Source organism: Thunnus maccoyii, chromosome 7 (assembly GCF_910596095.1).
Source record: "Thunnus maccoyii chromosome 7, fThuMac1.1, whole genome shotgun sequence".
Classification (NCBI taxonomy): Eukaryota; Metazoa; Chordata; class Actinopteri; order Scombriformes; family Scombridae; genus Thunnus; species Thunnus maccoyii.
This window is the reverse complement of record NC_056539.1, coordinates 10,770,346-10,797,994: the sequence shown is the minus strand read 5'-3', so window position 1 is coordinate 10,797,994 and position 27,649 is coordinate 10,770,346. Positions and strand designations below refer to the sequence as shown.

At 40.2% G+C, this 27,649-nt stretch overlaps 2 protein-coding genes across 8 annotated transcripts in view; both read left to right on the top strand.

The window, feature by feature from the left end:
- Window positions 1-4,814, top strand: part of si:ch73-63e15.2 (protein strawberry notch homolog 2) — a 69,396-nt gene extending 64,582 nt beyond the window's left edge. For all 6 annotated transcript variants that reach the window (XM_042415669.1, XM_042415670.1, XM_042415667.1 and 3 more), the window contains one exon: window positions 142-4,814. In XM_042415669.1, coding sequence (XP_042271603.1) covers window positions 142-1,409 — 1,268 coding nt within the window. In that variant the 3' untranslated portion in view covers window positions 1,410-4,814. The remainder of the gene's footprint in view (window positions 1-141) is intronic.
- Window positions 4,815-7,312: 2,498 nt separating this feature from the next.
- Window positions 7,313-27,530, top strand: tjp3 (tight junction protein 3). Of its 2 annotated transcripts, none has more exons than XM_042415673.1 (30): window positions 7,313-7,512; window positions 14,193-14,249; window positions 14,841-14,965; window positions 15,114-15,216; window positions 15,325-15,619; window positions 15,722-15,825; window positions 16,014-16,203; window positions 16,310-16,379; window positions 16,641-16,738; window positions 16,965-17,061; window positions 17,776-17,958; window positions 18,180-18,283; window positions 18,643-18,727; window positions 19,474-19,562; window positions 19,835-19,919; window positions 20,890-20,978; window positions 21,097-21,169; window positions 21,336-21,409; window positions 21,838-21,904; window positions 22,061-22,217; window positions 22,323-22,431; window positions 22,532-22,751; window positions 22,875-23,080; window positions 23,181-23,276; window positions 23,417-23,493; window positions 23,599-23,809; window positions 23,973-24,073; window positions 24,569-25,147; window positions 25,848-25,906; window positions 26,003-27,530. In XM_042415673.1, the coding sequence occupies exons 2-30, from the start codon at window positions 14,202-14,204 to the stop codon at window positions 26,124-26,126; spliced, it is 3,918 nt and encodes a 1,305-aa protein (XP_042271607.1). In that variant the 5' UTR covers window positions 7,313-7,512; window positions 14,193-14,201; the 3' UTR covers window positions 26,127-27,530. The 2 variants fall into 2 exon arrangements, with proteins under 2 accessions (XP_042271607.1, XP_042271606.1); XM_042415672.1 differs by lacking the exon at window positions 7,313-7,512 and adding an exon at window positions 7,551-7,575.
- Window positions 27,531-27,649: the final 119 nt, after the last annotated feature.

The window sequence follows — 27,649 nt, the reverse complement described above, 5'->3', positions numbered from 1 at the left end:
ATTCATTATCAAGTTTAAATGAAATAGGTGAAGTAGGAAGATCTGGTTTTGAAAAGTGTTCAGTTCACAGATAATTTGGTAAAGTCTCAGTTTTGACCTCACTTACACCTGTAACATCAATGTGCTTCTCATTTGTCCCAGGTATCAAGATCCCAGAGAACTGCGTGGCCCGCGTGCGCGACGAGCTGTTGCAAATGGACGATGAGGTGAAGAGGAGGCGCAAGGAGAAGGAGAAGCAGGCCGTGGAGCAACGGCAGGCTGAGGAGCACAGGCGTAAAATGGAGCAGGAGAACAAACACCTCCTGGAAAATCTGTTCAGCCAGAAACCCATGCTCAACCAGTCCCTCATTCTCGCCCAGAGCCAGATCCTCAAACAGAAACATAACCAAAACCCTCTGCCAAGGACGCAACCTGCGAATATATCTCAGCTACTGAGAATGCAAGCCCAGTCCACTTTACAGCAGCCCTCCCAGAATATAATGTTGTCCTTACAGAGAAATCCCAGCCAAACCCAGCAAAGGACTCATAACAGCTGGCCCAACAATTCCACCAACAACAACAACAACCAGGGCCGTCTGCCCAACACGGTCAACCCCAACCCCAATTTCACCCAGTTTTACCCCCAGTCCTTCTTACCCTCTATTCCACAACTAAAGAACCAGTCTCTTCCACTCCATCAGACCGCGCTGTCTCCCAACATGTCTTCCAAGAATCCCCTGGATGATATCTTGGATCTGACTGTGGGCTCACCGTCCTCTTCCCCAGACACCACAGAGGGCGGGCTGAATCTGGACACACATCTGACACACGCAGTGTTCGGAGATGACTTAAATCTCGAGTCTCTGATCCCTCAGAATGCACCGAATACCCAGCATGCTGCACAAATACAGCAGCCTCTTTTGCTACAACAGCAACAGCAGCAGCAGCAGCAGCAGCAGCAGCAGCAGCAGCAGCAACATCTGCAGGCCACACAGCAGCAGAACCACAGCTTGATGGCCAATAACCACCAAGACATACTAGATTTATTGAACTTTGCCTCTGTCCCCCCAGATACCCATACAGAAAGCCCCTCATCCTCTACCTCCTCCGGCTCTTCCTCCACGTCCTCCTCCTCTTCTGTGACAAACAACCTGGTCCCTCACGCCTCCCCCAGCCTCCTGCCAGCACCTACACTCGTCCCACCATCATCGTCTTCCTCTCTCTTCTCCAGCCCGTCCCCCTCCTCTTCTCTGTTCTCCAATTCTTCCTCTCACTTCCCCTCCAACTATCTCCTCTCCCAATCAGACTCTCTTTCCTTACCCAACGGCCACTGCAGTTCCGGCGCTCTTGACGTCCGCGAGGCTCTGAACAGCATGCTACAGGCCGGACCAGACCGCAAGTCTGTCATTCACTACCGGCAACAAGACTAAGACCTTTGAACAGCAACAGCTCATCCGGAATTTTTGTTTTCCTTTAGGTATTTTTCGTTTTGTCTTTTAAAGCAGATCGTGTGTCGTTGGCTGCTGTCTATGATCGCACCCTCGGACCTACTCCCTCTCCCCTCAGGGCCTATAGTCACGTCACTGCCTGTCCTGCGCTCGGCTCACCTTTTTCTCTGTCCACCTGTAGCGTTCAACCCGCTCGAGGCTGTTAAGGTGATAGCGGGCTCGATCAATATCAGATTTCTGCACCAAAGTGTGTCCTCCACAGTGAAAGGCAGCTGTTTAAAAAAGGAAAAAAGAAAAAAAAAAAAAAAAAAAAAAAAAAAGGCAAAAAAACCCCATTATAACTGTATTTTATTCATTCGACCTGTCAAAAAAACAAAACAAAAAAAAAGCTCATTCATCGAGGAAATCCTTGTGTTAGAACAAACCTCCGGCTGCTGACTTTACGAGGTATGATTGGTGAAGTTGCTGGAAGCTCTAAATGCCTTTCACCAGTTAAAACCACATCTTTTAGACTTTTTGCTTTACCGTTACTTCGCTTCATGGCCGTCTGTCTTGAGAATTACAAGGCTGTATGCAAGGCTTGGTTTGAGTGAAACAAAAGATAGTGCTGAACTGGAAGACAAGAGAAAAAAAATCACCTTTTTAGCTGGTTAGCCATGAAATGCCTCAGTTTTCATTTCTTCTACATGCTCCCTCTTGTTTCTCTCCCTGCTTGTATGAACACTAGTGTGAGGAAAAAGGGAGAGGAAGAGCAGTCTGCTGTTGCAAACAGTGCCTTTGGAGAAATCTATAAATGCAGTCTTTAAAAATCAATGTAGCCTAATGTATAGATTTGTACTCTTGAGCGTTGGATTTCATTTTAATTTAATATGGTATATTTGTATTTAACTTTTAGCCCCCTCAGTCAGTCAGTTGTCGTTGGTGTTACACTATGTTGGTGGTGTGTTTCAGGAAGAAGCCTCCATTAAGCCTGTATGTGCTCGTATGATTGTCTGTGGAGCCAGACTTGTCCTTTATCTGTGTCCTCCTGTCTGTCCCTGGTGAAAAGGCGATGTGCAAGGGTCAGTATGACATGGATTATTGAGCAGCATGGATTAAAAAAAAAATGTCCAAAAATATATCTCACCCTCCCCCCCCTTTTTCCTTTTTTTAGAGCTGACGATAACATTTAGTGATGTGACTCCTGGTTTGATTTGATTTTAAATTTCTCAGGAAAGTCTCGATTGCGTAGTTGTTTTTGTGTCATTTTGACCAACATGGATATAAAAATATTTGTTTTCAGTCATTAATTACAGTGGATAACAAGGTATTAAAAAATGTTCCAGTTTTTATTGTCTTGAGTCTGAAAAGCAAAATCCTGCTGTTTTTAAACTAAAATCTTGCTTTGATAATAGCAGTAACTTTTGAACGCTGGGTACAAGAAGAGTTCAGAATTGAACAAATGTCAGATTGAATGTTTTCATTTCAGGCGTCAAGGCTATAAAAACATCTGAAACGTGCAGATTTGTAATATTCACTGTGTATGATGATACATCTTTTAAAACCTGTAAGATCTGGCCATCTTTGTGTGAAAACAATGCACTGTAGTTCATTCATGACAAAACGCCGGGATAAGTTCAAGTGATCAAAAAGCAATAAAACCGTATTCTATTTGTTATGAAACACAAATGCCTAAGTACTGTTTACGCTCAACAGGCAAAGCTTTGTGGTTACCTTTGCATGGTATGAATCTTCTTATTTCTGTTGTGCTTCATAGTTTAGTTAATCAGATTCTGAAATGCATAAACCTTTGTATAGTAAGTTTTCACGAGATGAACGCGATGCGTTCTTGATGTTTTAGTCAGTTGTTATAAAAATTATTGTTATTTATATTTAAGGGATATTTAGATTTTAGATATGTTATCCTGCTTATTATTGGAATAGTTAATGAAATGTTTGGTCAGGGAAGTTTCTAGTTTTCAAGATTACTATAAGACAAATTCTATTAAAACCTGCCACCAAATAAGATTGCACTGTTCTGTACTGCTGTACAGTGTCTGGATTCATTTCTGCTCATTTCAGTTTTGCTTTCCTCAAGTAGAATTGTTTCTCCAACTTGTAGACCTTTGTCAGGCCTTGAGTTTGCAGAGAGATACCAAAGTATTCCACAGACACCCCTAAAGTTACTTGTTCTATAATATCAGATCTTTTATCAATCTCAGGAAGAAACCTACAAAAGGTGTAACGGTGGGGCGTTAGCAGAAATATATCATTTCCCCTTATAACAGTGGTGAAACTAACCAGTACATGTCCTATGTTTTTCTTAACTCTGTGCTGTGATTCTTGCTGTATTTATGTTCTAGACTTAATGTGATGGGTTTGTCGTTTTGTCCTTGTGAAAATGTCAGTGATTCTAAATGTTTATGCCTTCTTAGGGCAAAGATCAAAGTTTGTTTCTTTTTAAGGAACATTATTTTCTGTGGACAGTTTTATTTTTATTTGTGTTGCAGTTGTTGGACGTGTAATTCATGTTAAAGCTGACAGATATTTTTTGAGTCAATTCGCACCTGGATTAATACTGAAATGTGCAATTGATCTGTCCAAGCCTTCAGCCTCCCTCAGTGCAACATGTTTTGGATCAGACTGACTTGCTCACAGTATCTCTGAATTCTTGTTCTTGCATCACTTTTTATTCGTAGCATCTGATTATAGCATGTGTTCTTTGTACCCTCAATAGTTTTGCTTTTAATATTCCTCATCAGGCACATTCCCAGACATCACAGTCTACAAAAGATTTGCCTTCAATTTCTGTTTTATAGCCACGCAAATAAAGCTTTATGCATTTGAGGGATATGGACCGCATTTGTAGGAAAAAAAGCGTTTTTCTTTTAAAGAATCCTTCACTAGTATAGTTAGGCATTTTATCATTTTATTATCATTTTGCACTAAGAATGGCATAATCAAGTTACTGTTCTCTGTTGGTTATGATTGAGCGTTGCAAGCTTGTTGTGTTTCTGATGATCTATGATGGATTGCTCCGTGTATACTGTAACCATCTTTCTCGTTTCTCCACCGTTTGCATATTCTATAAATGTTATCACTCTCAAATAATTTATTGCTAACAAAAAAATGAAACAAAAAACATGCTACTGATTGTATGTATTTTTAAAACAAAGCCTATTTTTTCTGTAAAAAAAAAAGAAAAAAAAAGAAACTGTGTTCAGCACTTTTATTCTGGGTTGTGCTTTTGTTTTCTATATATTTATAATTTAGATCCAAATGTATATATTGTAAAATTTGTGCCTTTTGACTAATTCTTTAAAAAGGTTTTCTACTCATTAAAGGAAGGACTATATGAACTTGCAATCTTAACTTTGTAAACAAATAAAAACTTGAAGATTGCTGAAACTGAGTTTCATTTATTCATCTGAGTTGTCCCGTTCTACCTCGTCCAGCTCAGGAGAAGACCTTTGTCCCAACTGCTGGAGGTCTACCGGCTGGGTTTGTGTGTGAAAAGCCACCTCGTGTGACATCACTCTTCACTTATTTAAACACATGACATTAAAGCTGATCGACTGAGGAGATTAAATGAAACTGCAATAAAATGCAGTGCTGGAAAGCAACTAAGTACTTAAGTACAGCTTAGACACAACAGTTTATATAGAGGAGTTTAAATCAGCTCCCTTGACAGCTGCAGCGCTACAGTTAAAAGCTGCTTACATGCATCAATAATAATAATCTAATGTATAGTCATATAACACTGACAGAGGCCATTCTGCTGTATAATAAGTACTTTAAGCGTCTCAATATGTCTTCCATCACTGATAAAATGTGATGGCTGAAATGTTCAAACATCCACTCAGCAGCCAACCACAAACTTTATGTTCACACCATATATGAACATATATATGAATGTATTAGTTTCTTCCTCTGATGTGCTGCAGTGTCACATTAAAGAGTGCGGTTACACTCCAGGTTTCTTCCCGTTAAAAGGGAGTTTTTCCTTGCCACTGCTGCCAAGTTCTTCCTCACAGGGGAATGTTGGGTCTCCGTAAATGAAAGAGTATGGCCTAGACTTGCTCTATGTGAAAAGTGCCCTGAGATCACTTCTGTTGTGATTTGGCGCTCTATAAATAAAAATTGACTTGAAATTGACTTGACTTAAACACAGGCCTCACTTGATGAATGTTGCACAGTAGATAAATTACTGAACAGGCCCACCGTACACAGACCCTGGGGCTCTACAGCCTGTGTGAAGTGACTGTTATTAATACTTCTTGCTGGGGAGTCAAAGGATTGACTCAAAAGTCATCTGAAAAAAATCTTGACTTTGAACATGTCATAGCAAACACATAGTTTTGGGGTGGGGGCTGTTAGACAGGACAAAGGGCCTTTTAGGTATGTGTGGCCAAAGGGCCCCTCATCTCAAAATCTAAGCATGCATACACTTGCAAAACATGAGCCTGAAACCAGGTCACTTAGTTACCAGACACTACACAGTAGATTGCTTTTATACAAATGTGTTCATATCTCATAAAGTTCTTATAATATAACATAAAGCACAGGGACATTATACGACTTAAGGTAGTAAACTGTTATAAAAGGAGGTTTATGTCAGTGTTACTGTATCATTTGTGAAGTTTCTGCTGCCTGTTGTAAATCAACTTACCTGGGTAAGATGGGGGAAGATGCCCCCCGGGGCCGTTGATGTCTCTGTGTTCAGTAAAAGCTTCTATTTGTAAACATCCATCTTACTTTCTTCTGTTTTAGAGTTCAGCACATGAACAGATTTTCAGGTAACTTGATCTAATTTTTCCTTGTTGGATTTTAAGGATCTGTGTGTTTTAACAAGGGCAAACAGAAAAACATTTTAGTATTCTGTTACGAGATTAATGTGGGGAGTCATTCATTAATTTGGAGCAAAAAATAAGATGGATTTTTATGATAATTATAAAAATGTGGGGAAAAAATCACTTCTGAGGCAAGATGGCCCCTAATGGTTTGTGGCCAAACGCCCTGGGGGCATCTTTCCCTGACCCCATATTTTTCAGTGCAGTCTTATTTTTGTTGATGAGTAAAAATGAATAAAAGACACATTTACCAAGATCTCTGTTACACCATGTTTTAATGAAAGGACAGAAAATCAACTCAAAATGCTACTAGCTTATTTGCTGTTAGCAAAACCTACGCTAACTACAATTAGCATTCAGATAAATATATATATAAGTGAAGAATATAACTACAATCTACAGTAATTTAGTCACTGACTTGTCTTCAAAATGTAGAAATGTTGACAAAATTGAAAGACTATTTGTTATTTTGCTTTGTTTAAGGCCATTTAAAGCTAAACCTCATTAAAACTGCCAAAAAATATGTTATCTTACTTAATGTATGAAAGAAATGAGACAGTATGCATTATGTTAATTACAGTCTGTAGATACTTAAAATCAAAATGACTCGTGTGGGGCATCTTACCCCAGATAGGGGGGCTTTGCCCCGGTAGGGGGGTAAGATGCCCCTTTAGCTCATGTTTTTGTTTTTAGAGGTACATTTAATAAGCTACCAATATATTACTCAACAAACTATGTTGGTTTATGCATAATACTACTGCACACGCTAAAATCACATTCAAACACTTGGTGTCTTTTCAGTACATTAACAATGTTCTTAAGGGGGGCTTCTTCCCTCATCAATCTACAACTACTTCTCTTTTTTCTTGTTTTCAAAGCAAAACAAAGCCAGAAATTCACATATCAACTGTAAACACGCCTGAGAAGCCTTCATTCATGTTCAGTTAAATATCACTATCATAAAATATATTGTATGTCTTATCACAACCAAAACTGGGAAGAGGATTTATGAGAGGGGCAGGGTGCTTTATGCGTGTGACGTTAGTTACGTGATGACGTTGTGAAACTCACCTGTACGTTTACCCGTCAACGCCACGCCTCAGGAACCTGTCAGGAAGATTTAGGAGAAAGTTTTCTATTACAGAAATTACAGACAGCAGTCAAGACGAGCGACTGAGACTTTGAAGAGGATTTTAGAGACGAGACGTTTTGAACTTGGACGAAAACAGTTTAACCCGCAGACAGGAAGTTTACAGGTGAGATAGTTTCACTTCTGTCAGGTGTTTCTAGGTCGACATCATCAGTCTGTCGGCAGGATGGTGAATATAAATATACTCTTAACTATTGAAATATTTTACCGAAGTAATTTCAAGAAAAACTTAAAAGCATGTGTGTTAATAAGCTGTTGTGTCACTTAAAAAGATGTAGCAGTTAGCAACAGAGCTAGCTGCGAGTTAGCTTAAGACTGGAAGTTTAATTAACTTCAATGCTTTTTCCTTCCTCTTGGCTGTGGGCAAGTAGAGACTTATGTTTCAGCTGTGGTTGTTTTCACTCACATATTTTGGCGCGTAGCTGGGTGCACTTAGTGTGTGTGTGTGTTGGTGACAGTCAGCTGCTAGCCCCTCTTTCTTTATCCTCACCTTACTGGTTCTGCCACACATGCAAGTTTCTACCTGCCTGACGGAGTTTCACAATAGTTTCGACTCTACATTCCCAAACAGCTGCGTCTTCCTTTCACTATGACCCCAGTGTGTGTTTGCTGATATACGTAGTAGGTCTACATGGTTTAATTACAGATGACTCATCCTTTAATACTAGAAAGTTCCCTGTGACATTGTTGTGCCTTCAGGAACCCAAATTATCTTTTAGCTTGAGCTTTCTGTATGTTTAAAAAGCTTTTTGGTCAGTGCTAAATGTTTATTTTAAAAAACCATCACCTGCGTCATCTCCCATCAAATCCCCTTCTGTCTGTGTGTGTGTGTGTGTGTGTGTGTGTGTGTGTGTGTGTGTGTGTGTGTGTGTGTGTGTGTGTGTGTGTGTGTGTGATGTCTGGAAATCGCCTCACAAGGTTGACACAGTTTCTATGGCGATCACATCATCATTCATAACGATCATAAAAAGTGCTTGAGACATCCAGGTATTGCACATGGTGCACTTGTGTATTATATTTCACAGTAAAAGTAAGCCAATCAATTAGTTGCTAACTATTAAATCAATAGCCAACTATTTTGATAATAGATTAATCATTTTGAGTCATTTTTTTAGGAAGAAAATTTCCAAATTATCTAATTCCAGCTTCTCAAATGTGAATATTTTCTGGTTTCTTTAGTCCTCTATGACAGTAAACTGAATATCTTTGACTTGTGGACTGTTGGTCGGGGCAAAACAACACAATTAAGGACGTCACCTTGGGCTCTGAGAATTTTATCTTTTAAGTTTTATTTGTCTTTTTTGTGTTCATTGAAGCTGAATTGTTGATCAGAGAATCAAAATGCATCTAAGAATTTTTTTGTACTTGGTTTTCACATAACTCAAGTGAAGACATCTGTATGGGAGTCCAGGTAGCTATAAAGTAGGTGTTTGCAGTACTTAAACACTGTTGACAGTACATGCCATGAGTAAGTCCACTGTGAGTGGAGCCTGTGTAATTATAGCCACTCTGTAAACCTCTGGAGTATTTGTCCTCCAAAGCTCCATATTTACACAGAGAAGCTTTGGTATTCCTCATTAACCACAAACCTCTAAATGTTGATGTCTATTTAAGGCTGTATGTCTATCAGTCATCAATATTTATCAGAGTAGCTTGTTTGGATGATGCAGTGTTGACAAATTCCAGTTGTGTCTCTGTGTTCATGGTATAGCTTTAAGTTTATCTCTCAGCTGAGCTGCGGTGGAACAAGGTGCTCCGGAGTTGAGCACTTCAATAGTTTGCATGTTGGCCAACATGAGTGGCTGTAATCTAAATGGACAGACACACATATAGTGGCCTCTGTTGGAACAGACTAAGTCCTAACACAGGAATGAGTGATTGTTTACCTACTTTAGGGAGCACACCTACGTTAAGTGTTTGTCTTGGTAACAGTAGTGGTTAATTTTATACAGATCCATAAATAATTCAGCACCGGAGCTCTGGCTGACCAGCGGCCAGCTGTTACACCCAGCTGAACCCAAGCAAAGGATCCTGCATCTGTTATGTAGCTGCCACTTATTTTCAAACAGGCCCGTTTGTATATTCAGTCTGTGGATGGTGTAGGTTTACCCTTTTGGTACAAAAATGCTCTCTTCCTCCTGAACAAGTTTGGCACAAGACACAGTAATAGTTCAAACTGTAATCTTGACGAAGCAGGCCGCTGATAATCAGTCAACAGAGAGAGATTGCAGCACGCCCATGCTTTGGGGCGTGCATAAATGTTAACCATGAAGGAGAGATACCATCTAAGCTGTGCTATTTCCTGATCCTGAAACACAGCAGGGCCTGTGTAGGAACCCAGGAAACTTTACTCAGGGCAAGCAAACCTATAGTGTAGCAAACACCCCGTCAATTATTAACAGCCCAGTGCTCTCATACCCCCGACGTAACCATAGCAGCCAGCAGACTGAAACTCAGCCAGCAGCCTGGGACCTGCTGTTGCCTTGTAGGAAAGACTGCAAGTTAACCAAGAGGCACACATACCACTGACGGTGGGAGCAAGTGGACCTATTTGACCCTGTGAACCCATCAAAACTGGAATAATTGAGGAAGCAGCATAACTCTGAGGAAAATCTGAGAATCTGTTGGAGGGAAGGAATGTCAACTTGTTGTTGTTTTTATTTTTATCTTTTAGATTTTAAGTTTAATACTTTTCAGCGTCTTACTGATGACGCATCTTCCTGTGGATTGTTTGTCTTTTGGGGACTTGCAGACATGACCGTGTGTGACAGAGATACACACAGCAAGGTCATTTAGTGGCCTGCGCTGATCCATTTCACCTCTGGAGTTTTTTTTTTCAGTACTGTATTTGTCAGACATCAAGTGACTCAGTTGGTCAGCCGGCGTTTTTAACAGAAGAGGAACCACAACAGTATTATCAGCATGAATCTGACGCAGCGAATCAAATTAATGAAGCACTTTGGCTCTGTGCCCCCGGAGTCTCCGCCACCACTGCTGGTGGTGCCTGTAAGTGGATGTATAGTACTGTAACAACATATATTGTTTCCATCCTCTTAATACTAGCTACCGCTGTCTGTCTTGTTATAGATTCTGTTACCAGAAAAGTGTTTGTGCATCTTTAATTTATTTGTATTGAACTAGAGCAGTTTGCAGTTACTCTTCATAGTTCAGTAACAGAGCAGCAGTATTAACCTCAACCTTTTAAAAGTTGTCAACCCCACAAATCCTTTGACATCATTACAAATGTATGTTGGCTGGTTATGGTTTATTCAAGCCCAAAGAAGTTAATTTTTAATTTTAGGATCTTAAAGTTTCCACATTTCTACTTAAAAAAATCTGACAATAACGTATCAGCCTGTATTTAGTTTCTACATAAACAATCAACGAAATAAACAGGAGATTTAAGTGTGAAATGTGTACATTAATGCAGTCTATCTAGCATTTCTGTGCTGCAATTTCTATATCTGCTGACACATAGTATACGCTAGTAATGACCTGTGATAAGTTATCTATAGTGATACTGGCTTCCCACACTTTAGTCTGGCTTTATTAAACATGTGAGGCTATTGGCTGCTTATCAGCTGAGAAACTAAGTAATCCTAAATTAAAATTTGAAGACTTCTGTTTGTCATTATTTGACATTTTTTAGACCAAATGATTTAAAGATCAATTGATTGTTTGAAAAAAAAAGTCTGAAAACACAAAATAAATTTGATTTGCAGCCAAATGAATGAGGCATGTAGACATTGCAGGAACTGTGTATAAAATTTTGCATAAGACGTCATGAGTTTTGTATAACAAAATACTGTGAAATTTCAGTGAAGCGTTGCAAAAAGCAGAATATATCATTTTACATGTAAAAAAAAATATATTTTTAACTTAAAAACAGTTACATTTGAACTTTGTGGTTTCAACAATTTCATCTTTGTATATAGCCTTAAATTTCCAAAGTCTTTTTTTTAACATGTGAGTCTGATGTAGGACTTCATATCTTCCTGTGATTACACAAACTGTCACATTTTTTCACTGTTTGTGAAGACAGTGCAGCTCCACCGTAAATCCATGTTTATTGGAGGGCACCAGAGAGTGACTGTGTGAGTGGGCAAAGGCCAGGTGGGGGAGGAGCGCTCCAGGTGAGGTCCCTCCTAGATGTTTCTTTTCTTTTCTCCCCGCTGAAAAAGAAACACCACAGCTGGTCATATTACAATAATTTCAGCAGGATGATCAGGTTTCTGCTGGACAGCAGCCACCATCTACTCAGAGCTGATATGAGGAGGAACTAACTGGAGTTGGATAACTGTGGGATCTGTGGTTGTTTTGCTCTTAGTAATGCCATATGGAATATAAAGAACTGGCTGTTTGTTGAGCGCCGAGGGCCGCAGGTGTTTTGTTCAGCTTAGAAATCTCAGTGGGAAATGGAAGTAAGGTTCAAAGACCAAGCGGTAAGTGGAGAACAAGGAATACAAAGCTTTAATGGGCTTACAGTATAGCAGTGTGCAACCTGCCTGAAATAACGTAACAGTTAAATGAACAAAGGACATGATGTGTTACTGAGCTGTGGGAGCTCCCAGCTAACGGTGTCAGGTGCAGGAGTGTCAGAGAGGCTGCGGATGTAAACCAGGCATATATCAGCAAATCATTGTCAACTTTGACATCTGTGTAGTTGACCTGTTTTAGCTTTGTGCTAGTTATTATTGGACATATATCAGATTTATTCTAGATCTTGTACAGTATGACAGACTGATTCATTGAAATGTTTGTTTTGGAAATTTTTAGGGGATTCCACAGAAACAGGGTTTAGAGTACAGTTACTATTTGCATGTTATCTTTCTTTACCTTCAGCAGTAGATGAATATCAAATACACGTCAACACTCACTTTTTGCTTTTCCGTATCCATCCATCATTTAGCTTTATCATCGTGTCCTAAATCCAATGTTAAAGTTAGACATATTGTATTGTGTGCTGTGATTCAGATAAACCTTTTTGTTTACCATCCAGTTTGAGTAAACGTCCGCTTGGCAGCTACGTGTTGCAACAGCATATTGACTTTTGAGTTTCCCTCCTTCAGTTTCCTCAATAGGACAGTTATGAAGTAGTTTTATGATCATGTTTACTCTTTGCTCGTCTTTTGATTCAGTTGTTACCTCTTCTAATCCGTGTTTATTTACTTTGTCTTTACTCTTTTTGTCTGGAGGAGCTTGTGATCCAGGCTGCTGCAAACAAGATGCTACTTGGTTATTTCATCCTTCACTGACTTGTGTTGACTGCTTTTCAGGCACGGCCAGTCCATGCTCACTCACTCAGCTCATGCTGGCCTGTACACCCTGAAGCTATGATTAACTGCAATGAAACTACAATATCAAACAACTACAACTATCAGTGGCAGGTTAAACGATAGCCTGGCATGCAGTTAGGAACTCTACAGCCAGCTTTTATTTGAGCAGTTTGATCAGTAGCTGTGTCTGGTTTTTTTTTCTTCTTAGGTTTATGATTAACTTGGTCAAACAAATGGCCTACTGTTCACAGGTCACACACACTGTACACCTGTACTCGTAGATGCCTCTGTCTGCGAGTTTGAGATTTTTGTGGTGATCCATATGTGAGATTTCTATGCCTCAAATATTAGTGTTGTTTTTTTTTTTTTGCTACAGCAATACCAAACTATGATTGACTTGATATAAAAAAAGTTGTTTGCAGTATCAATAAATTCATATTTTATTTTTTGATTATGTGTTTGTGTGTGACAAGACGGAGCTTAGTATGGATCGTACTCAAAAAAGTGTCTTTTTTTTAGCTTGTAAAAGTTGCACTGCCAACATTGATACTCGTTGTGTGACCTACATATTCCACGATAGTGTTTGAGTAAAACACTGGTTGTTTTTCATCACTTGACAACAGTGCATCTCTGTGTGTTTGACTAGAGTATCTGGCTTTACCCGTTCCTGCTGGACAAGGCGGGAATCTTCTCATTCTGTGAAATATAGTTTGTTTTGCGTGGTTTTGAAAGCAGCAAGTATGTTTAAAATGATAATCATGAGAGGCATGTTAACATCTTTGGTTTGTTAATTAGTGGTTCATGCAAAACACTGCCATTGGGGGTGAAAAAAGTACCGGTCTCTAGGATAATAAGACAGAAGGAGGAGTGAAGGCGATATCACAATGCCACTCTGACATTTATAACAATTCACACATTAAGATTTGTGACGCTGATAAAACTCTCAAATGAAATCAAGATGTTAGTGACCCACAAACATTAAACATCTTTCTAGAGATTTTATGATGGTCTACAAAGTGTTCACACCCCAGGGCCAAGTGATTTGACTTGTGACTGTTTACAGAGTGTCCAACATAGAAATGTGACATGTAGAACAGGCACAATGCGTCTGTGTCACTGGAAGAGGAAATGCTTTAGTCTCTCTTCATTGTTTTTCTTTGTGTACGCTGACTGAACAAGCCCTGGGTGTTATATGGTGGCAGCACCAAAGGGACATAACATTGTGTGCACACACACACACACACACACACACACACACACACATACATGTACCAGTAGCCCCTCCTCCATACCGGTCAGGCAGGATTGAGACAGGTGAGAGCACGCTGAGATCAGGTTGAGTCTACACACACACTCTTCCTGCTCGACTCAGGCTCACCTGTTCTCCTTGTAAGGGGCCGGATAATATAATAAGATTAATCAATTATGATTTAATATTGTCAAAGTTAAATATTCCTTTGATAAAGTATAAAATCATTCTTATAATTTGTTGTTGTTTTTTTATTTCCAGAAACCAGGCATGGAGGAGTTAACGATATGGGAGCAACATACAATAACACTAAACAAAGTAAGTGGTTGTTTGTTTAAGAGTCAAATTATGATCTACTTTATTTGAGAAGTGAACGTGTTAGAGGTTATGATGAAGATACCGATGTGTTTTCCTCTTCCACTTGTAAAATCTACATGAAATTAAGAAGACTAAATTTGAAGTGCAGACTGTTTGTCTTTGGTCCATTAGTGGTGTTCAGTCTATGCTTAAAGGCTTCTCAAACTTAGAAGTATAAGTCGAGCCACAATGTGTGGAACAGACGCACTTTCAGTATTGTTTCGGGGGTATTGTGAAGGACTTGCGGGGGCAGAGGTGGACTGTACTTCAGACCTCTCAGTTTCACAGCACAGACTCCAGGAGGAATTCAGAGTGACACACCCTGCTGCACCCCACCGCACCAGCCGGCTCTTCACTCTCCTGCTTCACACTGAAGGCCGCTGGAATGTGCTCTTCCTCCCACTATCGCTCTATCTCCCACTCACACTCTACCTGCCTACTTCCCTGCATTCTTTCTCTTCATTTACGTCTTACTGACTGTCATGTACTCGCTGTCTCTTTCTTTCTGTCTCATCTCTTTTTTTTTTTTATGTCGTTCTCTCATAATGTCAGGATCCCAAACTGGGGTTCGGTTTTGCCATATCAGGAGGCAAAGACAAACCTCATCCAGACAATGGGGATACAGCTGTGGTGGTGTCCGACGTGCTGCCAAATGGACCGGCCATGGGACGACTGTTGTAAGTGGACTACAATTGACAGTTTTCTTGCACATGATTGTTTTAAGACTTGACACATGAGCACCCGACTGCATGCATATGTAAACACACAAAGTACATGAACCTGCTGACAGATGCAGAATCATGTGTGTTTGCTTGTGTCTTGCAGCACCAAAGACCAAATAGTCATGGTCAACGGAGTGTCTATGGAGAACGTCCACTCTAACTACACCATTCAGACCCTCAAGAGTTGTGGCAAGACAGCCAACGTTGTGAGTATGGAGGAAGCACCAACTGAAGCACCTAAAGACTTTGATAAGCTTTTACTACAGGTGAAAACTACTCTCTCTTATTCTCGGATCCTCTCCATGTTTTTCCAGACAGTGAAACGGCCTCGTAAGATCCAGATCCCGGCGACTGCCAGGCCGTCTCGGGCCGCCTCCCACTCAAACCTGCTGGACCAGGACCCTCCCAGACGAGCACGTCGCTACTCTGATGGCAGCGACAACCGAGATTCCAACCGCTACCGTTACCGCGCGCGCAGCACCACGCCTGACCGCAACGGACATGGAAACACACTACCCTTAATGTCAACAGGGTACAAGAGGCTGCCGCAACAGGACGTTGCTGAGAAACCCATCAGAACGACTCTTGTTAAAAAGAAAATCACAGATGGTAAGACTACTCACTCACACTCATTACAGAACTGATGTATGATGTATTTTTCCAGTGCTGATTTATTCATACTGTATTTTTATTGTCTCCCTCTTTCTGCAGAATACGGATTGAAGCTCGGCAGTCAGATCTTTATAAAGCACATGACAGAATCAGGCCTAGCTGCAAAGGAAGGCACGCTGCAGGAGGGAGACCTCATTCTCAAGGTGAAGATTTGGATCAGCTGATTAACCTGAAACCAGTGTCCAGTACATCTTCTATGTTATTTTATTCAATCTGCAAAAGCCTGAAACACTTCAGAATTCATCAGTTGTATAAGAAGGAACATAATCCTCAGTCGACACCAAAGACTAAGTTTTTTTATTTTTATGTTGCATTTGTTTCCTTTGATCAGATCAATGGCATGACGACAGAGAATCTTTCCCTGCTGGAGACCAAGCACCTGGTGGAGAAGAGCAGGGGCAAACTGACCATGACAGTGCTCAGGGACAACCGCAAGTTCCTGGTCAGCATCCCAGAGGTGGAGGACAGCGCCCCCAACAGTGAAGACGACCACCGCCGAGACAGCAGCTCTGAGCTGGAGGGTGAGGGATGGGGATACAGAGGGATGGAGAAAGTAAAAGGAATCATGCTGCAAATCACCTTTCACAAAATTCCTGACTTCACTAATTGTTTTCTGTGTCCCATCAGACATTTCAGACCTTGACATGCCCTCTCACAGAGCATCTCGTCAACCCACCAGAGAGAAACGGACACGCAGGTACGCACGACTACCCCATCACCTATACTTATAAACCTACAGTAGAAGTAGTAGCTGTAAACCTATACCAGTTCAGTGTTTTTTATTTTACAGCAATATAATGTCATTTTGGATGTAGTTTGAATCAGATTCATTCTTTCAGCTCCTAATGTAAAGCAGTAAAACTTAAATTTAATTTAATTTTTTAAAAAAAGTCTCCCTCTTCCTGTTTCAAGAATAAAAACACTGATGAATTCCTGTATCTTCTTTTTAAAAATCCAGAACGAGAGCTGAACCTCCTCCAGCTAAGTCTCGGGATTCATCACCTGTGCGCTCCACCTTGAGTCGACCTGCTCCAAGAAGCTACGCCACTCGCAGAGGTCAGTCCTGCAGAGCATTACTTTCTCCTGCCAGTGATGCACAGGAGTTGTGTTGCTTATAGAAGTATTTACAGACAGAAACATTAATAATTCCTGAGTGAGATGTAACTGATACTGCGTTAGCATACATTTCCTTTGGAAAGTCACACTGAGATGTAGATATACATATACAGTGGGACAATAAAAAGACCACAATGATGTTCACTGTTGATTATTGTTTCTTCAGCTCTGTCTGACTCGGAGTCGGACCGCAGTGCCTCTCCTCCTCCCACCAGGAGAGAACGAGACAGTCCGGAGATGAAGGACCAGTCCAGCAAATACAAGTCAGTTCAATTTCTTTATTGTTAAGGTGACAAAATGTTTTACGTGTGTAGTCAAATAATTGATCATGAAATTCAAAATTGATCAAGAATTAATGATGATTTGAAAAGTTTGACAGATAAAAATGATCAGGTTTAATATGGAGTAAGATCCCAAAAAATTCTCGTACATTTTTCTGGCAATGTAACCAGAGTTATTCTTTTATTTCATAACATTGAAACCTGGCAAAAAAACATTGTAGTTTGAACGTTTTACAGTGATTTTGTGTCAGTCTCATGAGGTCTGTTTAAAACTACAAAAACATAATTTTTCACCATACTGCACATATTAATTACATTTACATGCACTACTTGATTTATTGGGACAAATCAAGTATTAAGTATATTAAGTGTTAACGTTTTACTGAGTTGAATGATCTGAAGTGCAGCAGCTTGAAGATATTTTGGACTGACAGTGAGAAAGCACTTTTTTTTTTTCGTCTGTACTCTTGTTTTTGAATTTAATATTCAACTGTTCAGCTGTGAAACCACTGAGACTTCTTTATATCAGTTTCAGTTCAGTTTAGTCTGACTGGTGACACAATTATTATAGATGTGAGGGAAGAATGTACCGCTTTGAGTAAATATCCTCTCTGTGCACTACTGTCACAGTTGATACTTTCCCTTTATGAAGTCTTCGTCAGAAATAAATAAATTTTGGTTTTGCTCTTTCTGCAGAACTCTGTCTGGAGTGTCAACCCTCCCCAACCCCAGATCCTCTCCTGTAGTTCACAACTGGACCACCTCTCGAACTTCCTCCTCCGCCTCACGGCCCCGAAGGCCGGTGTCAGATTCGGACTCTGACCGCAGCGCTTCCCCGCCACCACGCAGTCATGGCCCCCGGCCAGACAGCAGATACAAGTACGGACAATGAGAAATCATTTTATGATTTTAAAAAATGCTGATTGTCAACATGAGGAATTAAATCTAATCAATAATCATGAGTAAGATAAAAAAAATATATACCAGAGGTTATTACACATCTGAATACAACAAAGACATTTACAACAACCCAATCAGACAGACAGAATCTTCAGTAATCCTAACTGTCTCTTCTTCAATGTTGTCTCTTCTCCCACCAGAGTTCTTCCTGACCTGCCCCACCCAGGGCTGAGAGCTTCCCCCGTCCACGTTCGACAGGAGCCACCAAGGAGGGTCAACTCTCCTGTCAGAGCCCCGCCCCCAGGTCAGTACACACACACACACACACAACTTCCTCGTGATCCATCCTGGATTTTGTGTGTCACCTCTTTGACAATATTTGCTTAATCTTTGAATGTTTGCTGCTGAACAGGCCTCAACAGTCAAATAAAGCAAAACATGAAAGGTGCTCTATGTAGGAAAACATGGTGGAGATGGCTGAACCATCTACATGAATGTTGTTAATATTTATTAATAATAAAATACTGCATGTATCAACTTTTAAGTGGCAGTAAAGCTGCTATATGTAGGATTTAAACATTTCTTGGTATCAGATGGTATTTTAAAACACTGTGGCAGGAGGCAAACAAATGTAACATATTTTAACTTTCTCTTTCTTCTCAGACTCTGAGTCCGAGTCAGATAGCAGCTTGGGGCCTCCTCAGAGGCAGAGCACCACATACAGCCAGGACTCCAACAGCAGATACAGGTACAGATGAAGGTCCGCCCAACCCCATCCTCCAAACCCCCAACCCCCTCCCCGAAAGAGCTCACCGACCGGGACTCTGAGCAGACTGTGCATGCCTACTAAGTTATTAACATTAGCTAATCATGTGTTTTTAATTACTTTTAAAATTTCAGTTACCCCTTTCTGTCTTGTGATTTTCATTGATTTGCTCATTTTTTGCCTTAAGCCTCATTTTATAGCATTTACTTCTCTTTTGTTTTTGACTGTGTACAAAGTGTTTGTGTTTGTTTTGGCATTATGTTAACCAATGAAATAAAAGTGACTTTGACTGAACACGTCCATCTCCTGTATGTGGCTAAGTGTTGATTAAACAGAGGACACTTATCAGTGAAGCAGCAATATTCCGATCAAACATTTGTTGAATAGTTCCCCCTTTTTATCGATCAGTTCTTGAAATTCTGCATGTTTTATACGTCATGTTTAAAACTAATTATAAACATGACCAAATAAGATCAAGTGAGACCTCTAATACCACCAATGGTTAATTTTGTAATACTACTGATGGTTAATTTTGATCAATCACAAAGCAGTTAACCATCAAAGAGAGAGCTTCCCTCACAGATACAAAGGTGAATATTCAACATTTCAGTCTCATCCTCTCATCAATAATCATCATATTAGCCACGGATCCCCCTCCTCAAACGTAACTGATGTGAGACTGTTGTCTTCCTCCTCCCTCACTCCCACTTCCCTCTCTTCTCTTCCAGAGTCCTGCCAGATGTTTCCCAGCAGCCCCAGCTGGAGCCGCCAAGATGGAGTGCCGCCAGCGTCACTGCCAGCAATCCACCACCAAAAGGTTGGTGTGTGTGTGTACAATGTTTCGATCGATGTGTGTGTTTGTATTGATTCGGTGAGCATTGAGCATAGTTGTGGAAGGAGCATCCACATGTTTTTATTTGTATTTAAAGAATTTGGGGCCAAAATGAAATATTTTGTAAGTAGTATTTTGTATTGTAAATCAATAATGTGTATTATTGGCTGAATACATCAAAAAGGATGTTCTGAAGTATGATATGTTTTTTGTGAAAGCGTTTCAAAATAACAGCCTTGATTTATTGATCTTCACAGCTCATTCAGAGTCTGAATCAGAGGCCAGTTATGCATCTGTCCCTCGCAGAGAATCTACAGACAGCGGAAACTCAGCCAAAGACAAGTAAGAGACTTACGTCAGAAGTTCACTGTTGACTCTCTACAAGATGTCAGCTGTCTTAAACACACAGCATCATACTCTTAAGTTTCACAACTCCGTACACTTAGTTTTCCTTTGTACTAATCGGAAACCTAACCCTAAACTTAACCAAGTACTTCCGAGAGTCTAAACTCAACCTCAAGTAACACTGTTGACAGTAAACTATCAGTCTATTGATGGTAACCTGAGCAGGTGTACAATCAGAATATGGGCGAATTATGTAATGTGCTTCATGTTTTGTTAAACATTTGTTGATAGTCAACTGAAGATGATTGAATAACTATCATTGTAGAGTGATTTCAGGTCTGTCAGAGTCCGTTTGAGTTATCAGGTTTCACAAAGACTGATACTGGTGATCCTTGATAACTGATCTAAAAATAGCTGGTCAAGTCATTTAGATGTAACATCAAGACACTGAAAGTGTAAAATAAAATAGAGGTATTTGTCATTGTGGGGGAAATTGTTGCTCAAGGAAAAGCAAGTACAAGTATACTGTGACAATATTAAAAGCTGAGACTGTATAGAAATATAATAAACAATTAGTCCGCAGATAAACAATTTTAACATGATTTGCTGTAGTTATTTGGTCCAGAATACACAGTGAAAAATGTGAAATGTTAGTGCACCTTTTGGGTTATTGTGTCACTTGTGTAGACGTGTAAAATGATACTGACAGGATGCCGGACTGGTTCATCTGCCTGTGTCGTCTCATTGTAAGATACTCTGTACACACTGATGCACATGACATGACTTCCTGCGCGGATTGCATCAGCATAATGTTTCAGTTCAGCTGCTGAAAACATTATGACAAGTTTCATAGTTAATATACCAACCAGTGCCTGTTTTTGTCTCTTGTTATGTATCACAAAAATGATAAAGAAGATGAAATGATTTGTTTCATTTATTTTTCTTACATTCCTTGTGCTTCTATCAGAGTCCTTCGTGAGATAAAATCCCCCTCAGTCGCTGTGAGGCAGGAGCCCCCTCGGCGAGTCCCATCACTCACCAGACCTCCTCCTGACGGTCAGTTTACTCATCTGTGTCACACACTCATATCTACCCATCCTTTAAAAATTTAGAGCAAAAAAGCTGATGTCAGTCTTCATCACAGTGTCTTTTGTTGTCTCTTTACCTCATTCAGATTCCTCAGGGTCAGACCAGCTTTCATACCTCAGGAGGTCAGGGAGCTCCGAGCGGGGCGAGACCCACCGCAGGTATGGCCAAGCATATCACACAATAATCAATTAATTAACTTTCATCAATACTGTCCCTTTGCTATTTAGAATGTAGTCCCTCCTCAGGAAGTTTCTCTTGGTACTGTTGTAAGTGTAAATGTGTTATTACACAAATATCACAGATTATGTTTTTTCCACCTCGCAGTGTTCCCGCTGCAGCTAATGGATCTGGCACCCTGAGGTCTGGCATTTCAGTGAAGAGCAACCCACCTGCCTACTGTAAGGCTCAAGACTAGAACAGATGTGATAAACTTGACCGACAGCAAACGAGTTTTGAGTTTGATAATTGTTCAGTTGTTTGAGTAATTGATTCCAATTTTTATTATTAATTTATTGTTGTAGTAATTTATCAGGTAAAGATGCCCAATTCTTTGCTGGTTACAGCTTCACACATGAAACATGCTGCTCTGCTCCAAGCTTTAATATAAACTGAATACTTTTAGATTTCATTATTGTTTATATTTAGCCACCGGCTAAAATGAATAAGCGATTTTAAGACATCACTTTGAGATGGTACATTGTATTGTGCTTTTATGATAATGATTCTGTAGACTTAGATAAGTAAATGATTAATATAAATAAATAAAGATAATGAAAATCATCATCAATAGCAATAGGGAGTCTCACCATCTCTGTCTCTCTTCCAGCCAAGTCTACAGAAGAGCCCATTTACTCTTTACCTCCAGATTCTTACCCATCACCAGCCAATCCAGGGTGAGTGACCTTTACTCACAAATGTTCATTTATGTGGATATCAATCTACAAATCTTCATCTTCGAGCTGGTTTGCTCACAGCAGCAGTAATCAATATGTGGCTAAATTTGAATTCCTCTGCTTTACTGTCTTCGTCTCGCTCTCTGGCGTTCTCAGGTACAGCTCAGATGTGCACACAGTGGCATTTGTGAAGGAGGGCAGTGTGGGTCTGAGACTCGTGGGGGGCAACGATGTCGGTATCTTTGTAGGTGGAGTTCAGCCAAACAGCCCTGCCTATGACCAGGGAATGAAGGAGGGAGACCAGATCATGCAGGTGAGATAATGATACTTTACTGTGGGTTGCACACATGAAATTAGTCCTTTATTATCACTTTGCTTAACAGTAATGAACTTACCAAGCTTGTCTTGTTTTCTTAAGGTAAATAAAGTTGATTTTGGCCATTTTACTCGTGAAGACGCAGCCAACTTCCTCCTGAACATCAAGAGAGGAGAGATGGTTGAAATCTGCACTCAGAACAAGATGGACAGTAAGTGAAGCTCAAAACTGCTAATTGGATGACTTCAGTCGAGTTATGAAGTTGCTTTCAGTCAGTCACAGAACTTAATCTTTACTCGATCTGTCTTCAGTTTATAAGAAGATCATCAAGTCCAACCTGGCAGACAACTTCTACATCCGCACCCACTTCGACCACGAGGCAGACACCCCCATTGGTCTGAACTTCACCAGAGGAGAGGTGTTCAGGGTGGTGGACACGATGCACCGTGGGAAGCTGGGCAACTGGCTGGCCATCCGCATGGGGAACGACCTGCATGAGCTGGATAAAGGGACCATCCCCAACCAGGCCAAGTGAGTGAGAGATGGAAAAGATTAAGATTTCTAATTCAGTTTGACTATAAAAATGTCACTGTTATGACAGTATTAGTTTTCCTGCGTTCAGCTCCGTTGATGTTACGTCATCATCTCCTGCAGGGCGGAGACGCTGGCCAGCATAGAGCAGGCACAGCGGGGGACTGGAGAGAAACAGGTGACGGGACCCAGAGCTGAGTTCTGGAAACTACGAGGGCTCAGAGGGAACAAAAAGAACGAAAAGAACGTCCGCCGGTCTCGCGACGACCTCCTGCAGCTCACCATCCAGGGCAAATTCCCGGCCTATGAGAGAGTCCTGCTCAGAGAAGGTCTTTTTCATCTTTACACACAGATTATGTTATGTGGTGTTGTGTCTGTTGATAACTAGTTGAACAAGTTTTAATACGGTTTAACTGTCTGTGTCTCCAGCTAATTTCAAACGGCCCATCGTCATTATGGGTCCCCTTAATGATATCGCTATGGATAAGCTGGCCAGAGAGATGCCTGATGAATATGAAGTGGCAGGTTGGTTTCTACTGTTTTACACTTTTTTTTTACTTGATGTTCAAAAAAAGAAAATTTGTTTTGTACCATCTTTTTCCCAACTTTTTGTTGATCTGCTGTTCATATTAAACATTGTTTTTCTGCCTGTTGCATTATGACAGACATGGTTCCTCGCGGTGGAGGAGACGGTGGCTCCACAGTTATTAAACTGGACACTGTGAGGAGGATAGCAGAGAAGGTGAGCAAGTCTTACATGAACCAGAAGTGGAAACAATTTGATATTTAGTGACTTTTAACAACCTAAATCCTGTTGTCTTTGTGTTTTTCTTTTGTCTCCTCGTAGGACAAGCACCCTCTGCTGGACATCACTCCCACTGCAGTGGAGAGGCTGAACTACATCCAGTATCACCCTATGGTACTGTTCTTGGACCCTCACAGCCGCAAAGACGTCAAGACCATGAGGCAGAAGTACAACCCCAACTCAAACAAGAGCTCCAGACGGCTTTACACACAGGCCCTCAAGTTGAGGAAACACTGCAGCCACCTTTTCTCAGGTAATTACACATGAACAAAGTCTGTCCAATGTTACACTTGTGGGTGGGGTCCTTTTCTGTCCATTCACCCATGACGGATGTACTAGTACAAATTGACATGGATATATTCTTCTTGCTGGTAGTTTCACACAGTTCAATCTTCTTCTCTTGACTTTCCCTCCAGCACGTATCGACCTGCAGCCCAGCTCCAATGTTTGGTATGAGATTCTGAAGGATAAGATCCGCCACCAGCAGTCAAAACCCGTCTGGGTGTCTGAAGTCACGGTAAGACATGCAGCTCCTTCTGTCACACACACACACACACGTCTCTGACTTTTTCACACTGAATCACTTTTCCTGACTATTGTGTGAAAATCTTGCCTCTTCATAAAGGTCAACTACTCAGAATTAGTAGTTGACCTTTATGAAGAGTTATCTTTCTATTTAGATTTATGACCTTCCATTTTAAAGGTTTTTTTTAGTATGAGTAGTTGATGTAGTTGGTGATTCACCATTCTAATGAATTTAATATCTCTTCAGCCAAAAAAGGATGAGATCATGCACTTGAAATTTACAATAAATGGAGCATTTTCTGTGAAAGCAGTAAAAAAAGAAATTGTTAAAGATGCTAATTTTGAATGAATTTTAACTGCAGTTTCTTTTTTTTTTTCAAACTAAATCTATTATGATTTCATTTCAGAGTTGTCGTCTGTGTTTGACTGTCTTTCAGTCTGTTAATTGTTTCAATGCTGAACCACAATGATTTCTCTCTCTGTCCAGTTGGAGAGTGGTGGAGAACAGGACCTGGATGCGCTGGACCAAACCCAGTCTGACTACCTCAGTGCTGCTAGTGACCTAGAGGACACTGATGGAGAAGCCTTCACCGACGGAGAGGCCTACACAGACAACGAGGACCTGGAGGAGGCTTACCCCGGTCAGCAGGCTGCCAGGCTCCCGCGAGGCTCCAGGGTAGCTGGAGCCGCTTTAGCCCGATCTTCCGAGCCGGCCTCGGGGCACCACAGCCCCGCCATGGACTCTGAGCCTGAGCCTGACTCATACTCGCTCAGAGAAATCCCACCTCTGATGCACGTACCTGAACCCAGGTCGCTCCACCGAGAGAATCCCAGCCCGCCTCACAGCGCTGATGAGGAGGAAGACCCCTCTCATCGCAGTTTTATGGACTCAGATTTCAGCGCCCTTGATAGGGGTACACCCACCACTCCATCAGATGGACCCCCAGATTTTATAGCCCCAGACCCCTCCACTCGATACTCTGTAAACGAGCCTACATATGCTGAGGTGCAGCGTGAGAACCCACAACACGCCAGCCTGTCTACTATTGAAGATAAATTACAGGAGGTAAATAAAATGTGGCTCCTATTTAAAGAACCATAACTGTGTTTTTGCATATTTAAGGCTATTTAACTTAAAAAGTATAATTTACATTACTGTAACTATTATAACTATTTAAACTAATGAAAAAGTTACTGAATTCAAATGATCATGATCAATTCACATGATCCTTTTCAAAGCATCCATGTTCATTTATTGGTTATCTTCTGGGGTTGATGATATAACAAAATAACTCGTAAGTGTTTCAGTTTGGCAGCCTGCTCTTAAGTTAGATATTTTGATCTTCCCAGCAGCTTTGGAGGACTGGTGCATTCAAAGTCGTTTTATTATTAACATAAGCACTAAAATGAGTGAATCTTCACTGCTTCAGCAAGTTTATATGAGTTGACTGTTCTTACTGAAACCAGATGCTTGCTGGAATGTAATTTAAAAAATAATTTGTTCATATAACAATGACTGCTTTGGAAAATGGTCGCCAGTATTTTAAAGTATAAATAATTTGTAGAAAATGGACTTAAAAACCAGGAACACCAGTATAGTCTTAAGATCACCAGAGAAACTAAGATTTGTCATGCTGTTTGTGTTTGCATTATTAATTGTTAAATAAGGTCGTTTCACCATTTTTTCATTATTTATGTTATATACAATGTTATACACAAGATTATCAGAAATCATAGTTTAAAATCGTTCTCGTCCTCTCTTCCAGGCTCGGTCGGCAGAGCCACAGGCACAAGCTGAGGAAAAGAAGGGCCCTCAGTTCATCGTGTAAGTGTTCCTTTGCTGTCTGAGAGTTTTCAGAGTAGAGCCAGACTCAGGCTGTGTGGTGATTCTGACCCCCCGTCTCTCTCCTGCTCTTTATAGGCTAGCACATCATCACCAAGCGGTCCAGTACAGACGCACACAGATCCGAGGAGGCAGCGACAGCTCCGAGGATGAAGAAGATGAAATGGATGACATTGAATGGGGTCCAGCGACAGAACTCTAGACAACCCCTTGTGTCGAGGATTAAAGCTACAGTCTACTGATCTGATGAGACATTGAAACAATTTCACTCCTCTGTTCCCCAGAAAGATCTACATGACAAGAAAGTCTGGGGTGGGATATCGGCGACTGCAACAGATTAGATTACAACTTTTAACAGATTGCTACAAGTTTTTAACACTGAAAGAATGCTTCTCGGATGAATGTTAAGATACAGGTGCCTGATTTCTTTTTAGAGTTTTTTATTCAAATAACATCATGTAAAACAAATCAATTTGTCATCATCACTGTCTTTAAAATATAAACAAATTGTAGTTTTATTAGATATCATTCTAAATTGTACTGCCCTCACATTGAGTCTCTTTTTATGGAAATTTGCAAGGACGTTTATTGAATATTTGGATGCCTTTTCAAGTTTTTCTACATTAAACTGTTTTTCTGATTTTGAAAAGTGGTTTGATCAATCATACAAAATGGCAAAAAACTATGAATATCTTTTATGCTTTGTTTAGTATTTGTCTGATCAGTTTCTGATCATTGATAATTACATTCATGTAAGTTCACTGTAAAAGATTATTGGAAAAAAAAAAAAGGTTTGGTAATACGCACCACTAAAGCACAATATAAATAGATGTGCTGAGCTGCTTCTGCATTTTTACCTACTGTAATCTTGAGGTTTGCTTTGTGCAGGGGCCTTGTGTCAAAATCTAGTTTTAATACATTTAATATATCAGTTGACATTATGCTATATGGTGCATATTCTTAAAGGGCTTTGTGTGTAATCAAATGATGTCAAACTAACAGAAAGAGAGGTTTCATTCTGTCATTTCATCACAGCAGTTCTCGTTGTCCAGTCCCCCTCTGGTGGTCAAAGCCAAAAATGTGTAAATATCATTTTGATGTGGCACTCACCATTTAAAAGCCAGTATTATAAATAATAATAATAATTTAAGATTGATTTGTGTACCATATTTTTTAATCACAAATGTGTGAGAAAGGAAAAGTATAGAAGCAAAGACAGAATGGAAAAAAAAACATTTTAGATACAACAGAATAACTTCTAATTATGAAATTTAAACACTACTGAATATTTACTGTTGGAGACTGAATACTGAAGTTAGAGTAAAAACGTAAAAAGTATTGAAATCTTTTTTAAATACATTGTTTGTTTGTTTTTAAATATTGAAATATTTTTTAGTTTCAAAACAATCTTTATGAACTGATGTGCTTTGAATACCACCCTGACATTTCTAGATGGTCATTTAAATTTTTACAATTTTAAAAGTGAGTTTTCCTTTTTTCTCGTGTCCAGAGCTTCTCATCTGCTCTTCTCTCTCCTTGATTGCTTTTTCTATTCTTGGTATCCTTTAAATTTTTCATCATGACATTTTGGTGTCTGAATTTCACCAAACCAATCTGAGCAACTTGATTTTCTTTTCTTTTTTTTCTTTTTAACTTGACAGTTCTTTGACATTGCACAACTAATTATTAAACTAATTATTTACTAGTGATTTCAATGAGGGGAAT

Bases quoted from the DNA above. Each gene is read 5' to 3' on its own strand.
- tjp3 (XM_042415672.1), top strand. The intron at 17,959-18,179 runs GTACGGACAATG...TTCTCCCACCAG, and splicing joins CGGCCAGACAGCAGATACAA to AGTTCTTCCTGACCTGCCCC. The intron at 22,218-22,322 runs GTGAGATAATGA...TGTTTTCTTAAG, and splicing joins AGGGAGACCAGATCATGCAG to GTAAATAAAGTTGATTTTGG.